At 37.4% G+C, this 15,192-nt stretch overlaps 1 protein-coding gene across 2 annotated transcripts; it reads left to right on the plus strand.

The window, feature by feature from the left end:
* The first annotated feature begins 267 nt into the window (after positions 1–267).
* LOC107823111 (uncharacterized) lies at positions 268–6,891 on the plus strand. 2 transcript variants are annotated; one of them, XM_016649705.2, is made up of 6 exons: positions 268–412; positions 1,169–1,673; positions 3,225–3,535; positions 3,626–3,682; positions 5,048–5,511; positions 6,214–6,891. In XM_016649705.2, exons 2-6 carry the CDS (start codon positions 1,249–1,251, stop codon positions 6,571–6,573), a joined length of 1,617 nt encoding a protein of 538 aa, XP_016505191.1. In that variant the 5' UTR covers positions 268–412; positions 1,169–1,248; the 3' UTR covers positions 6,574–6,891. The 2 variants fall into 2 exon arrangements, with proteins under 2 accessions (XP_016505191.1, XP_075075829.1); XM_075219728.1 differs by having other exon boundaries at positions 6,257–6,423.
* The last annotated feature ends 8,301 nt before the right edge of the window (positions 6,892–15,192 follow it).

The following is a 15,192-nucleotide window of genomic DNA, read 5'->3' on the forward strand; positions in this document are numbered from 1 at the left end:
TTGCGCCAACATATAAGTGACAATCACTCTTGTGCTATGTCAACGTTTTATGTTTAATAGATATATTTTTAGGTTGGAACGACTAATAGGTACAATGGTTAGTTAAAATATCAAAATAAAATTTGGAGGTAACTTTAAGGAGCCGTATATAGTTTTAGCCAAAAAAGAACTAAGGTAATTAATTACCCCTAGTTTCTGATATGTGAAGGATGCATTTGGAAAAATTCAGGTATTAGCTCGATATATCAAGCCCCATAAGCGGGAACCTATACATGAAAAAATAGTTGTACTCACATCTTAGGTTTATAAACATAACGTCCACTTCTTTTCTTTTTTTTATGAAACATAAAACACATTTCTCTTAAGTTATCGCCGCCGAAGCAGCCTCTGTTTTCACTCACTTCATTCACTGGTAAACTACTGCTCCCCAACTAAAACCCCATATAGATTTATCCTCTTTATAGCTTAATTTTCTCTAGTTTCTGTCAGCTTAGCTTTGTATGTTGGATACAAAAATGTTTTGTGATTTCCCTGCTTCTTTTTCTTCAATTTGCATGGCTTTTCGTACAAATTAAGAGTCTTTTTTTTGGTTGTTTTACCGGGGCTGCTAAATTTGAGGTTTCAAGAACTTCCCATTAGAAAAATGAAATGGGTTGTGTTTGCAAATTCGAAAACAAGAGTTTTTGATCCTACTGAAAAGGATTGGTAGAATTCTTTGTTGGATATTGATTCTGTTGTTTTTGGTGTTTTTTTATAGTTAGATGCTGGTCTTATGATTTGAGTGTTCAAGCTCCCTATTTGTGTAATTTACAGGACCAAATTTTTTATAATATTAGATATTAGAAATCACAGTTTCATACAAAATGTTGTGTGATTCCCAGCTTGTTTTCTTGAATTTTTCATTTTCATCATGACAGTTAGAGGAGTTTTCATACTCCGCTTCATGCAAGATTAAAAATTTGTAGATTGCAATCATTTAGTGGTTTTTGTTGGAAATGCCATGTGTTTGGTGAATTCATAGACTTCTTCCTATATTTCAGCTTTGACTTCATCCCGTTCCAATTATGAAGGGCTAGCAGTAGAAGAATTTGATCAGATTTTTCTTAATTTTATCAAGTATTGTTCAGATTGGATTTCTCAGGCAATTCAGTTTCATTTTGTGTTACAGACTGAGCTAAAATTCTCGTCAAAGCTTCCCCCTTTTTGGTGGTTTTGCAAGAATGAACTTATTTTGGCTGCATATGTAGTATGGCACCTGCTCAACATATAGGACAGACAGCTTTAGATAGGAAACCAAAATTTTCTGTTAAAATTGCTGCTACTGCTGCTACTGGTAAAACGAACACTATACCATATAATTCCGAGAAGAAAGGTTTCAACTATAGATACAACATTGTTCAAATGGAAAGTACCTTGAATGCACGAACTACTAAAGCTTCAAACAGTGCCACAGATGTGGCTGTCGATGTAACTGGGTTTGCAAGAAGCAGCGACATCAGATTAGCTACGAAGGAGGATCCTGATGAAACTGAATACTCGAGCTCATTTGCTGACACTACATCTGGAAATGATAATGGTTCTGGGCCAAGTGATGCCGAAGTGGAGTCACGATTCTATGATGATAGTGGCTTGGCATCTTCATTCGACGGATTTGGCAGCTTGTTTCCAATAAGGTGTGGATTTCTTGCTTGGTGCATGTTTTCTTAGAGCAAGGAAGATTTGTTTAGTTTTATTGTTTTTTTGTCTAAATCACTGGTTCCTCCTTGGACTGATCCTGTTAACAGTTTCAGTATTCTTTTCTTTTTCTAATTCCCACTTTTCAATTGTTAGATACCCATTTGAATAAGAGGTGCAACAATTAGCATGAATCTTTTCCTTTTCTGAGATATTAACTGAAGTTGTTAACTGTTGCTTGCCTAATCCTTTAAAACAACTCTAAAAATAGATATGTACAGTGATGACCAAAGAGTGCATTCTAGCCTAGTACGAGTCTACTCTCCCAAAATACCATCCCGGATGGTAATTTTTGAAACATTACCAAAGTGGGACCCATCACACTTGTTAAAACGTGTTTCTGGATGCTTCAGTCTTGTTCTCCTTCGTATGATGTAGGTCCAGCCATTAGCCTAGAGCCCTAAATACTTTTGGTCTTAAAGCTTAAGTTCTATGTTTGTATGCAGTAGCCAACATTGTCATTTTCTGAAGATTAGCTATCTTATGGAGTATTACATCTAATCATGAGATCATCCAAGGTAGAAATTAAAGTGCCGTTTGTCTTCTGTAAGTGCTAATGTAATTAGATGAGAACAGCTATATAACTGTGATCCCGATGGCTCTTTTCTCTTTCTGCTGAAGTTCCTCGTGAACATTTGTCAATGTAATGAGCTCAACAAGTGTCATGAGCATTACATTAATCTTTTTTCCTTTTATTTTGAGAATTAAGGTATTTTGAAGACTTTCAGACAGGTATAACAAGGTTGCCGAATTTTTCTTTTTGTCCCTAACTAGGTTCCAGCTTCTTCAGCTATTTCTCTTATCCTATACGTTATTCTATAATTCTTCACATAACTCTTTACTGTCTCTTTCCTGGGCCTGTGCAGAAAATTTTAAAGGTGGTGTTTTCGTATTACTAGACTAATTCCTCTTGCAGGTTGATCTTAAATCCAGTGAACTATGACAAACTAAATCTGAAGAAGTAACCTTCTTCTTTTTGATTAGATTGAAGTGCCATAATGTGCGGTAGAATCCCATAAAATATGGAAGTCCTGCATTAAATTTACTCGAGTAACTCTACTTATGATCTTTAAACCTCTTCCAATATGTCAATCACAGTGCTTTCTTAGAGGAACTTATCAAGTGCTAACTCAATCAGCATCCAATTTTAGCTTGACAGTTGTTTCAAAGCTTGTCGTGTACTTTTAGGCTTGTCAGGTCCTTGTATAGAGTCCCCTGAGATCTGAGCTTTTAAACATTTAGAATCTTGTATTATGTGGAGAAATTGCTTTAAGCTGTAAACAATACAATGCATCCGCATGGGATGGAATTAGCTTTGGTTTACTTTTAAATTCCCTTTGGGGAACTTCCTTATTATACCTTTCAGAAGCTTATTTCTGCTTGATTTAGTTGATGGCGATATGGTAAGTAACTTCAGCATGCATGAGCTAAATGTAGTCGAACAGTGTAAATTATTTGATTGTGTTCAACTGACTGCTTACGTATTTCAGGAAGAAAAAGTTAACTGCTCACTGGAGAGACTTTGTACATCCCATAATGTGGCGGTGTAAATGGGCAGAACTCAAGATGAAAGAGCTTCAGTTGCAGGCAGCAAGGTACAACAGAGAGATATCAGCGCTTGATGGGAAAAAACATAGGTCATTAGATCAAGCTACTTTGGAAGAGTCAGGCTCGAAATCATTGCCATTTGTTTATCCAAGGCACAGGAAAAAGGCCATGAAGAGGAGAAAGAGGAAAAGAGTTGAGGATGGAACAGATATTGCAGCACAAATGTCCACTCATAACCTTTTCTCTTATTTTGGTATGATTTCTTCTTCATTCTATTTTTGCTTGGCAACCGATGTCTCTTGCCACCATGATAAGTTCTATTTTGGCATGTGATATCTTGCAGAAAATAAAAAGCTGGATTTGGATGGTACACCAGCTGGAGATGATACTAGTAATGCAGGTATGTATTAATGTTCACACTTTCCCATAATTATTTACCACTAAATGAGTTCATATCATTAATCTTCTGCTTCTCCCTTTGTAAAAGAGAGTATGGATTGCTGGGATTTCTTCTGCCTTTGGTTTGTTTTTTCAGCCACCTAGGTTGCCTACCTGCTTACAATGTCCGCTTGTCAATGAGAAAAAACCAAATAAAATATTTTTTTCTTTCCTTTTTTTTCAGTTTGTTGATTGGTAAGGAAATACTAATCTTTTTAGGGGCAGATAAAGTGAAATTCCGATACCTTTATAGAATTCTTTTCTCTTAACTAATGTTTGATGTTTCCGTCATTCTCCTGGAACATTCAATTCTTGAATAACCAGTTCTTTTATGGTCACACATTTTGAAGCAACATAAATTGCAAATTTGTTTTATAATTTGTCAAAATCCTCTGGCATGTTCCTTAAGTTTATATGTCACTCCAAATAGAGTAACATGCTTGGTTGAATAACCTACATGTGCATTTCCCATAGGCAATTGTAGAACAAATTTGTACCTATATTAATTTTGGTTGTCGTTGTTCCCTAGAAAAGAGTTGGACCTGTTATTTCGAAACTGCAATGACGCTCTGATGTGTCTTATTTTGATTGAAACTCAAATTGTAGTCATGCATGATGCATTGTGGACTCACAACTCTTTTGCGTTTTTCATTTTCTCACCAAGGAAGATTCGCCCTTTTGAAAACCATAGGCCCTAAATTTGGCATAGAACGGAAATGCGCCAGTAATGTATTCAACCTTGAAGGTGATTATCTTGAGCCATGTAACGCTTAACAGTTAACTTATGACTAGTTACCAAATCTCTGTGCAGTATGCACGGACCTTCTTATCTTCATACTTCGGAGAGCAATGACACATGATATTCCAGATCAGTTCTAGCTCAGATGTTATGAACTTTGTTTGACATGTTTAAAGCTCTAAAATTTTGGAAGTGCATATAACTTGTGCTCCAACTGTGTCTATCAGCATAAAACTAGTTAATGAATGATAAAGTTTCAAAATATAGAACAAGCATGTGGTCTGTCTGCTATATTTATTCTTTCATCAAATAAAGTATTATAGGTAATTATGAAATTCGAAAATGAGAAGTGAGGATGTTGGCCCTAGGGCCTAGCTCAAGTGGCAAAGGGTGGTGTCAAATATTCCGAATAAGGACTTGAACAACTTCACTACAGTTTATGCTCAAAAGTATGTCAATCTTAATGTTGAGTTTAAAGTGTTTGTCCTTCTGGCATCTTTACTAAAGGCATAGATATGTTAACAAATTGTTTTGGTAATATAGTTTCACTGGATGTCCCTTATGTTGATTTTTTTTTTCCTGACATAGCACTGGCAGAACAGAAATCCAATGGCCATGATGAGTTTGGTAATGATGATGATTTGTCGATTCTGGAAAGCAGCAATAGTTTTCTAGAGCAGATCCTTCGCAAAATTGAACTTGTACATTGTCGGGTTCATAAGTTGAAGGACCAACTTGATACAGTGATGACAAAAAATGCAATAAAGTTTTCTTCCTCTGAGAATCTGATGTCATTTGATGGACAGGCTAGCTCTATTCGTAGCCCTACATTCTCGGCATGCAATGGAGACACAATATCAGCTGGAGCTTTATATGCAACATCTCAGCACATGGTAGATTATGATCTTGGAGATTTTGTCATGCCTGACAGTACAATGTCAAGCTATGGAGAGGCTATGCCTATTCCTGACATCATTGAAAGTACAGTAGGACTTTTATCCTCTGTGGATGTCACGCAGCAGCAGGCACAAGTTGGAGATTCAAGAGAAAGAGTAAGACATCTATCCTTTCCAAGTGGAAAAAGAGAGTGAATAATATTGAGTTGTGGTTGTTATCTGGCTATGCTAGGTTGATGAGCTAATCACTGAGTGCTGTTTGGAGGGCCCTATAGCACTTAATCCTAGGACTAAAAATAGGGACTAGCTTTTGTATTTCATACTTGGTGCTTGGTTTAAAGTGGCGATTACATTTCAATACTATGAGTAAATAGATTATGTTTCCTGCAGTCACATCTGGTGCTTGGCTTAGGAGATGCAATTAGATGTTCTTCAAAAATAGTATTTGGCCCTTATGTGTCGAGTAATCTCCAAATATGCAGTCCGTATCAATGTGTCGAATGTTTTGGTAATTAATAAGCCCCTATTGTAAATGGAATTAGTCGAAGTAAGGGAACAACAAGTGGTAAAACCAGGCTGCGTTTGAGTGAGGGAGGAGCTGGTTTTGTGTGTGTGTGTGTGTGTGGGGGGGGGGGGGGGGGGGATGTTAGAGGCTCTCAGATAAACCAACCTGAGATTAGTCCTCTTTAGTCCTCTTTACCCATGTTTTCTAAACCAAAGGACCATAGTTTTCTAAAATAAGCTAGTTCCCCCCATTTATGCCCTTTGTGCTCTTCACTCATTAAAGATGTTGCGAGGCTGGTTGTTTTCCATTGCACTTCAATCCGTTGATTGTTTTTATGTATTGCTAATCTACAGATTGTTGATAACATTCTCATACATAATGAAGTATCTGAAGTAGGAGGACACATTTTGACGATGAATCCTGACAAATCCTTGGAGAAACATCAAGATGTGAGAAATAATGTGGAAGAAGAAAGCTCTAATCCACTGCTCCCTGCATCAGATTCTAATGCGGCAGTTAAAGCATCCACATCTCAGGAGAATCCACCTCCCCCTGCAGCAGTTAAAGCATCGACATCTCAAGAACAATCAACATTTAAGTCGTGCTTAGCCTCGGATATCCGTTTTCCCAAAAACAAAAGAAAGCGAGGAGAACGTAAAGCCGGTTCAGTTGGTTGGAATCGTAAAATGCCGGGTGAACCTGATAGCCAGTGAGTCTTATATATAGAACATATTTTGACTTGCCGAAACGTTGTCAAGAAATGCAAACCTCATGATAATGGTGGATGACCAGGAAAAGGTCCCATGCCGCTCAACTGCTCAAAATAGTCTGCTCTTCCATAAGTTTCGTAGGAGTTGTTATGGCAATACTTGCGACTTTTAATTTGAGGATTCCATACTCTAATAGTAGTCAGGTACAGCTGAAGTGGTTTGAGTATCACGATAGGTAGTGTAACCTTTGTAGATCAGATAATGTATCTTTTAGCATTCAATTGAACACCCTTTTGAATTTAAGGAGTAGAAATTAGTACAGCAATTTGTTCTTTTCAGTGTTGCTTAGTGACATGCTTCATATCCTCTCCGAAAATAAGCTCTCACTAGTTGGGATTTTGAATACATTAATTTTAGGCTGAATACATCTCCAGCCCCTTAAACTTGTCCCTTTTTTCCATTTAGGCACTTAAACTAAACCTTGTTTCTATTGAACACCTGAACTCAATTAAAAATGTATCAATTAGACACAAGTTGTTGACATGTCAAAGTGAGTGTAATTCACCTCCTTTGAGAGCGTGAAGTTTTGTTTCTCTTTCTCCTTACACCATCTCCAACTGCCATCCCTTCGCTTCCATAACACTAGCTCCAACACCATCTTGCCCACCTCCACTATTATAGTCATTATTCCCTTTTTTTGCTCCTACTATATTTTTTTTGGGTTATTTCCAATTTTCTGCTTTATTCATATACTTATGCTTCTCCATTTTTGTTTTGTTTTGTTTTGTGTGTATACTTATGTTTTTGTAAAAGATTTTAATTATACATGGGGGAATGAGAATGAGAAATGGGGGAGTAGTAAACATGGGATTCGAACCCTCACCTACATTGAAGGTTTTGGTAGCCCGGAAAAGGAAAAAAGAGGAAGGTTTTGATAGCCCAGGAAAGGGCAAAAAGAAGAAATGTTATTTTCTTTTCTTTTCTATGTTTGTTCTGATAAGTTAGTGGCAAGGTCTGTGTAAACTTTATCCTTTTCAAACCCTACTTGTGGATTACACTGGTTATGCTATTGTTGTTTGTTGTTGTTGATGTTGTTGTTGTTTGTTTGTTCTGACAGAGGAAGTTTTCGAAGCCAAAGTAACGGAAAATCAACTTAAATAACCATAGTAATGTGAACAAAACGAACTACATATATCACATGCTACCTATATGGTATCACTCTGAGCCAACAACCCAGCCTAGCGGCAATTAGCCAGCCCAAAGTTATATAATGCATGGTTATCATGTGTTATATGTCCCCAATTTTGTAACGACTCTACTGGTCGTTTTGAACAATTGCATCTGGTTCGGCAGTTTGAGGTCAAGAGCAGCTTCACATTATGTATATTGACTTGTGTGCATGGTTGGATTTAATTTCCGGATGAATCAGAGTCGAATTGGAAGAAGGAATATAGTTTTGGAAGCTTAAGCGGAGAGAATTTGACCGGAATTTGACTTTTGAGTAAACAACTCCGGAATGAGTTTTGGATGATATTAGTAGCTTCGTATGGTGATTTTGGACATGGGCGTGTGTTCAGATTTGGATTTGCAGGCCCGTAGGGTAATTTGAGGCATTTCGGTGAAAGTTGAAAAATTTGAAGTTTGGAAAAATGGAGAGGGTTGACCGAGAGTTGACTTTTATGATATCGGAGTTGGAATAGAATTCCGGGAGTTTGAGTAGGTTCGTAATGTAATTTGTGACGTGTGTGCAAAATTGGAGGTTATTCGGACGAGGATTGATAGGTTTCGGCATTGGTTGTGGAAGTATGGGGTTTCAAGTCCATCAAGCTTGAATTGGTGTGCGATTTATGTTTTTGTTATTGTTTGAGGTGATTTGAGAGCTCGATTGAGTTAGTATGGTGTTTTAAGACTTGAACTCACATTTGGTTGAGGTTCCGGAGGCCTCGGGTGTGTTTCGAATGAGTTTTGAGCGAATTCGGACATTACCGGAACGCAAGCATGGTTCTGGTGCTTAAATCTTCGCAGAGGGCGAAGGAACTACCGCTGAGGCGCAAAATGCATCGCTGAGGTGCTCCAGGGAAGATCTGCAGGTTCGATGCTCTAGCTTCGGAAGCCTACATCTTTTGATCTATAAGGATTTTTGAGATGATTCAAAAACGAAAGTTGTAGCCCTTCGTGTCTAGTTTCCAGAAAGGTAAAAAAATCATAATTTGGTCATCTGTAGAGAAAGGTTTGGCTAAAATACTAAGGCCTATCTGTGCAGCCACCAGAAGCGCGGTCAACAGTGATTTACCGTGGTCAACGGTGATTTTCCGCGGTCAGCGGTGATGGGAATCCGAAAGGTGCACTATAAATACGAGATTTAGGGTTTTATTTCATATTTTAACCTAGAGAGCTCGAATCTTGACAATTTTTCGAAGATTTTTCAAGAAATTCATCAGGGTAAGTGATTCTAACTCGGATTTGGCTAAATACATGAATCTATCATTGAATTCATCATTTGATTCGTAATTTGGGATGGAATTTGGGGAAAATTTGTAAAGTTTTTCAAAAATGTAAAATGATGATTTGTATGACCAAATGGTATCTGAATTAGATAATTTTTATATGAGTGAAATCATAGCGGAATGAGTGTTCAGTTTTTATAAATTTTGTCGGGTTCCGAGGTGCGCGCCCGGGGAGTTGACATTTTGCAAATTGTATAAGAATCATAGTTTTGTTAATTGGAATTATTTTCTATTGCATTGTTTGATGTATACAAGTCGGTTTTGGATAGATTGAGCCGAGCGTTGATGAATTTGTAAAGGAAAGACTAAATTGAATATTGAATTGAACGGATTGAGGTAAGTATATTGCCTAACCTTGTGTGGGACTTTCCCTTAGGATTTGAGTCTTCTATGCTAATTGTAGTCCGTGCATGCGAGGTGACGAGCGTTTGCTCGAACTTATTTGTGGAAAATTTGCCTTTAGGGTTCTTAGGTCTTTATGTTCATTAAGTAAGAAGTTTTTCAGTTATGCTTGGGCTTCCTAAATGTTTGCTTTACCTCTATATGATTGTTAGCTTTTTCCCCTAACTCTTACTTGTTACGTGGCCCTTATTTGCCTTAATTGAAGTGATTGTTCTCCTTATTATTTTGTTATCCCTTAATTGTGAATTCCTCTATGACCCCGTGCATATATGCTAGGTGTTCAAATTGTGGTGGTCACCGGTGTAGTTATCACGTGCTTATTATGTCTTGTTATTTTGTTAAGGTTATTACTTCTTAGTTTTTCCGTGATTCTCTTGTTGCCGTGTTCATACTCTTGGTGGTGGAATTCCTTGTGGTTGGATTGTTGGATTGTTGTTGATTCCCTTGCCGGGATGTTATTGTTCATATTGTTGATTCCATTGCTGGGATATATTGCTTCTATGGTTTGGGTGAGGAAGAGTATAAAGCACGAAGGGTGATGCCGTGCATGATATTGTGAGTGAGTGTTAATGCACGAAGGGTGATGCCGTGCCATGATTATGAGAGTTAATGCACGAAGGGTGATGCCGTGCCATGATTATAAGAGTTAATGCACGAAGGGTGATGTCGTGCCATGTTATGAGAGAGTTAAAGCACGAAGGGTGATGCCGTGCACATTTCTATTTATGCATATGGCGAGGAAGAGTGATAAAGCACGAAGGGTGATGCCGTGCACTTTCTGTTTCCTTGTGTTTATTCGTTGTTATCAATTCAGGTGTTTTAACTATTCAGATTCCTTTACTGCTGTGATCCTTTGTGATGGAACCCCATAGTGTTTTCAATACTTCGCTTTATATGTTTTCAATAATTCTCCATATATATATATATATTTCAATACTTCAAATTTCAATAATTGTTTCATTTTTAATTCAATTAGTTACTCAATTAAATTCCCTTAAACCGTCTGAGGTTGTATTTTACTTAAAAAGGAATTTCTACTAAGTTAATTTATTGAATCCCATGTTAAAAGTAATAATGCATTTGATGTTGTATTTTAATTTAAAATGGGACTTTCTTTATTCAAATGATTTCTAAAAATTACTTTATATTTTCTTGCTGAGTTCCTAATTGGTTTAGAAGCGGTACTCTACTTTATGTTATGTAAATGAGACTCCTTGAACATCTTAATTGCATTGGTTATGGACTCTATGTACCGAGTAACATGAGAATGTTGTTGTGAACATCTTAATTGCATTAGTTATAGACCCTATGTGGGCACAAGGTGCTGGGTGTGCTAAAGGTTTGGTAATTGAGGTTATGATATGAGACATCGAGTTTGAGATGGTTAGAATTGTGCATCAGAAATGATATGATTTGTTGAGTTGACATCGTCTTCTTTAATTGAGTACATTTTTACTTGTCTGTATTCCAGCTGTGTTGGTGTTAATTTAATTGGTTATCTTTTGTTTTCCATTCCTGTTTCCCTTTATTGTTTTTACTGATTGTAGTTTGTTCTTTCCCTGCTGTTGATATTATTTTGTCATCTTTAGGTTGATAGTTTATTATCATATCCTGTTCAATTTATTCGACTAGTAGGTTTCTGGACTATTCCTCGTCACTACACCACCGAGGTTAGTCTTGATACTTACTGGGCACCGCTGTGGTGTGTTCATACTACACTTCTGTATATTTTTGTATACAGATCCAGGTGTTTGATCGGTAGTAGCTGTGCGGGTCGCTGCGGTGGAGACTCAAGGTAAACCTGTTGCAGCGTTCGCAGGCCTCGGAGTCACCTTCACTTGTACTTATTTCCATTTGTTCCTTTTGTTTTGGAACAATAAAGTATTTATTTTGTATAACTACTCTTAGAAAGACTTATGACTTGTACCACCGGATTTGGAAATTGTAATTTGTTAAGAGTTGTTTAAATTAAAGTTAGCAAATATAAAAGTTATCTCAGTTAATGTTAGACTTACCTAGTTTAGAGACTAGGTGCCATCACGACTCCTTCGGAGGTATTTTGGGTCCTGACAAATTTAACCCCCTTTTTTCCCCCGATATCGCCACCCCCTTCCTTAAAATTCTATTTTGCTATTAATGGCACTCACAAGGTCCTACAACGTAGATTTGATTAAATATTTTTACAAAAATATATAGGATTCAAGGTATATTCTAGGTATAGAATAAGAATCTTGGTTGATTTTCTTTTTGGTAATTAGAATATTTCATTAATCACTAAGAACAATCATTACAAATTAGCAAAGTCATCCTCGACTTGCTACAATCTATGCGTAGTCCTATCTCTATAACTATATTATAAGCAGTACATAAATCCACTAATTACTATCTAGCCTGCTGGTCTTTGTATTGTTGATTTGCCTTAGAAATGAAACTGTTGCATCTTTGTCCTCACTCTCCCTTGTGCTCTGATGTTGCATATGCATGCAACTTCCCTAGCAAGCTGTTCTACAGTCCTTGTTTGATCTTCAAACACTCTACTGTTTCTCTCTTTCCAGATCACATAACTGTATTCTGCATACATCATCTTGAGTATCCTTGCCTTCAGTGACTTACCTTTGGATTGGATAAGCAGCCATGTAAAAACTTGTTGCCAAAAATTAGTTGGAACATTCAATAGTTGTAACCATCTCAACAATCTCCTCCATACTGCTTTGGAGAAGCTACACTCACCAAAAAGACGGAGATGAGATTCTTATACAGCCATACACAGAATGCAACTTGAATTCACTTGGATTCCTATTTGGCTAATCGATCTACAGTTAACAGTCTTTCATGATATTGGATCCACATTGTAAACACTACTTTAGGTCTAGCCTCATTATGGAATAACAAGCTTCTCCATTCAATTTTGTTATGATTCCCCAGAAGACCTAAGTATATCTGCTTAATAAAGCTCTTCTGCTGGTTTATGGCAGGTATTTGCTGTGTATTTTTCCTAGAATCCAAAATCTTTCTCACCATCCAACTTGCTTGTTATGGAATAGCCATGTCAAGTATGTTTTTCCCTTTGATGTAGTATACATGGATCCATCTTATCCAGGTTTTATCCTCCTTATGAGCCAGGTCCCAGTATGTTTTAGTAATTGCTGCCTTATTTCAAACTTGGAGATTTGTTAGGTTATAACACCCTACTGATTTAAGTAGGCACATCTTGTCCCAAGCTATCGATGCTCTTTTTGTGATTGTATTGGTGCCAAACCATATGTAACTCCTACAATAGGCCTCTACCAGCTTCATAACATTTGCTGGTATGATGAAAAGTTGTGCCCAGTAAGATTGGATGCCAAATAATACAGTCTGCACAAGCTGCACTCTACCAGCATAAAATAGTTTCCTAGAAGTCCATGAAGATACTCTTGCTACAATTCTCTCTATCAAAGGTTGCCATTGAAGTATAGGTAACTTTTTTGTGTCTACTGGAATCCCCAAGTATTTGAAAGGCAGCTCCCCTAGCGAATAACCTGTAATCTGCATTATTCTCATTTGTTCTTGCTTTGCCACTCCTCCAAAGTAGATAGTACACTTTGTTAGATTAGCTTGTAAACTAGAAGCAGCAGAAAATTGCCTGAAGCAGTTATGTAGAGCTTGCACAGAACCAGTGTCACCCCTGGCAAATATGAGTAGATCATCTGGAAAACTGAGATGAGTGATGTTCAACTTGCTACATCTTGGATGGTATTTGTACTCCTTTATTTTCTTCAATCCTCTAAGTAGCCTGCTCAGATACTCCATGGCAATGGCAAACAAGAATGGTGACATGGGATCACCTTGTCGAAGCCCTTTAGCTGCATTAAAAGGCTTTGTCAATTCTCCATTGATCATGATAGAGTAGCTCACTGTTGACATATATGTTTTCACCCATTGGAGGAATTTTGTAGGAAAGTCTAAGTATTCCATAAGCTGCTCCAAGTATACCCATTCCACTGAGTCATAGGCTTTCATCATGTCTATCTTTAGCATGCATCTGGGAGATATATGTTTCCTGTTGTATGCTTTGACAAGTTCATGGGCTAGTATGATGTTATCTGCTATTTTTCTCCCTGGGATAAATCCTACTTGAGCTTCAGATATGATGTATGGCATTATCTTTTGCAATCTTCTAGCAATAACCTTAGATTTCAGCTTGTACAACACAGTGCAACAAGCAATGGGCCTGAAATCCTTGACTGTCACTGGATTGGGGATCTTAGGCAACAAGGTTATAGTGGTGAAGTTGATAGCCGGATACATTATATGTCACGACCCAAACTGATGGGCTGCGACGGGCACCCAGTACCTTACTCAACTGAGTACCAACATAACGTATCTTTTCATGTCATACTATCATAGATAACTGAGGCGGAAGGCTGCCGTGAGATAAGTATAATACATCATGTGATACCAACTTATACATAAGACATTCGGGCCTATAAGACCAAAATAACCACTCGTACACTGAACATAGGCCGACAATGCCATACAATCTTTTACGTACATGACATCTATCTACAAGCCTCTAAGAATACATAATTTTCATAAAGGTCGGGACAGAGTCCTGCCATACCAAACAATACACGTCTAAGTCATACTAACCAAAAAAGCAACTCCTAAGCAAATGGAGCGCACCAACATCTTCTACTGAGCTGATAACCTACTTAGAGGGCTCTTGGCCTGTCTATCGGGACCTGTGGGCATGAAATGCAGCATCCCCAGGTAAAAGGGACGTTAGTACAAATAATGTACCAAGTATGTAAGGCACATAAATAAGTATTTAACAGACATGGAAGAAATATAGAGTAAATGACTCAACCTGTAAGTCTGTATAACTCTGTAATTCATGAAATAATTATAGTGTCATGCATATGCATATGAATGCCATATCGTGCATAGGTACATGTGTTCATAACATCATAAGCCTCTGAGGACATCCCATCATATCGTCTCGGCCATGTGGGCAAAATCATCAACGTATACCAGGTGATCAGGTGGTGCGTATATAACGCCATAACCTTTCCCATATCCCATATACATTTATATATATGCATATATAACGCCATCCAGTCATGGGTCAGTGTGCATGTATAAATGCATGAAATGCATATGAAATACGTTAATAAAATATCTCGGTACGTCATAAGAATATTATGCCTCTGATTTGTATCATAAAATAAACTTTATCAACTTACGTATTTTTGAGACCCGTGAATAGATGATAGAATAATATGACACATGGGAGAATAAGAATATACACATCTCTAGAATTTATGCGAATAGAGTAATTTATGGAAGTTGTGCATTTGCTCGTTTTGCTTGTGTCGTATAGATCATGCCAAAAAGAAAGAAGGGATAGCCTTAACATACCTGAACCGATTCTCTTGACAATCCCTTTAACACCAGTTGATTGCGACAATACGTAACGACAGATCAAAGTAGGGGAAAATCCATATGATATTCTTGAGAAAGATTATACCGTGCTCCCTTAGAATCGCAAAATTCCGTTGCTACTACGCTACGAAGTCTCGTATGAATTCTTGGTGAAGTGATTCACGTTACTAGTGAAAAGTATGGTTTTTGCTGAAGTATTTCATAGCTTATCCGTATGACTTCCCAAACATGAATAAATTCTTTAGAAATGTCCCCTTTTTATAGTGTGTGGGACCCACTTAATAATGCT

The sequence above is a fragment of the Nicotiana tabacum genome, chromosome 8 (assembly GCF_000715075.1).
Source record: "Nicotiana tabacum cultivar K326 chromosome 8, ASM71507v2, whole genome shotgun sequence".
NCBI classification, from domain to species: domain Eukaryota; kingdom Viridiplantae; phylum Streptophyta; class Magnoliopsida; order Solanales; family Solanaceae; genus Nicotiana; species Nicotiana tabacum.

Coding starts and splice junctions, on each gene's coding strand:
- LOC107823111 (XM_016649705.2), top strand. CDS start 1,249: ATGGCACCTGCTCAACATATAGGACAGACAGCTTTAGATAGGAAACCA. Junction 3,536..3,625: donor TAACCTTTTCTCTTATTTTG/GTATGATTTCTT, acceptor GATATCTTGCAG/AAAATAAAAAGCTGGATTTG. Junction 5,512..6,213: donor TTGGAGATTCAAGAGAAAGA/GTAAGACATCTA, acceptor GCTAATCTACAG/ATTGTTGATAACATTCTCAT.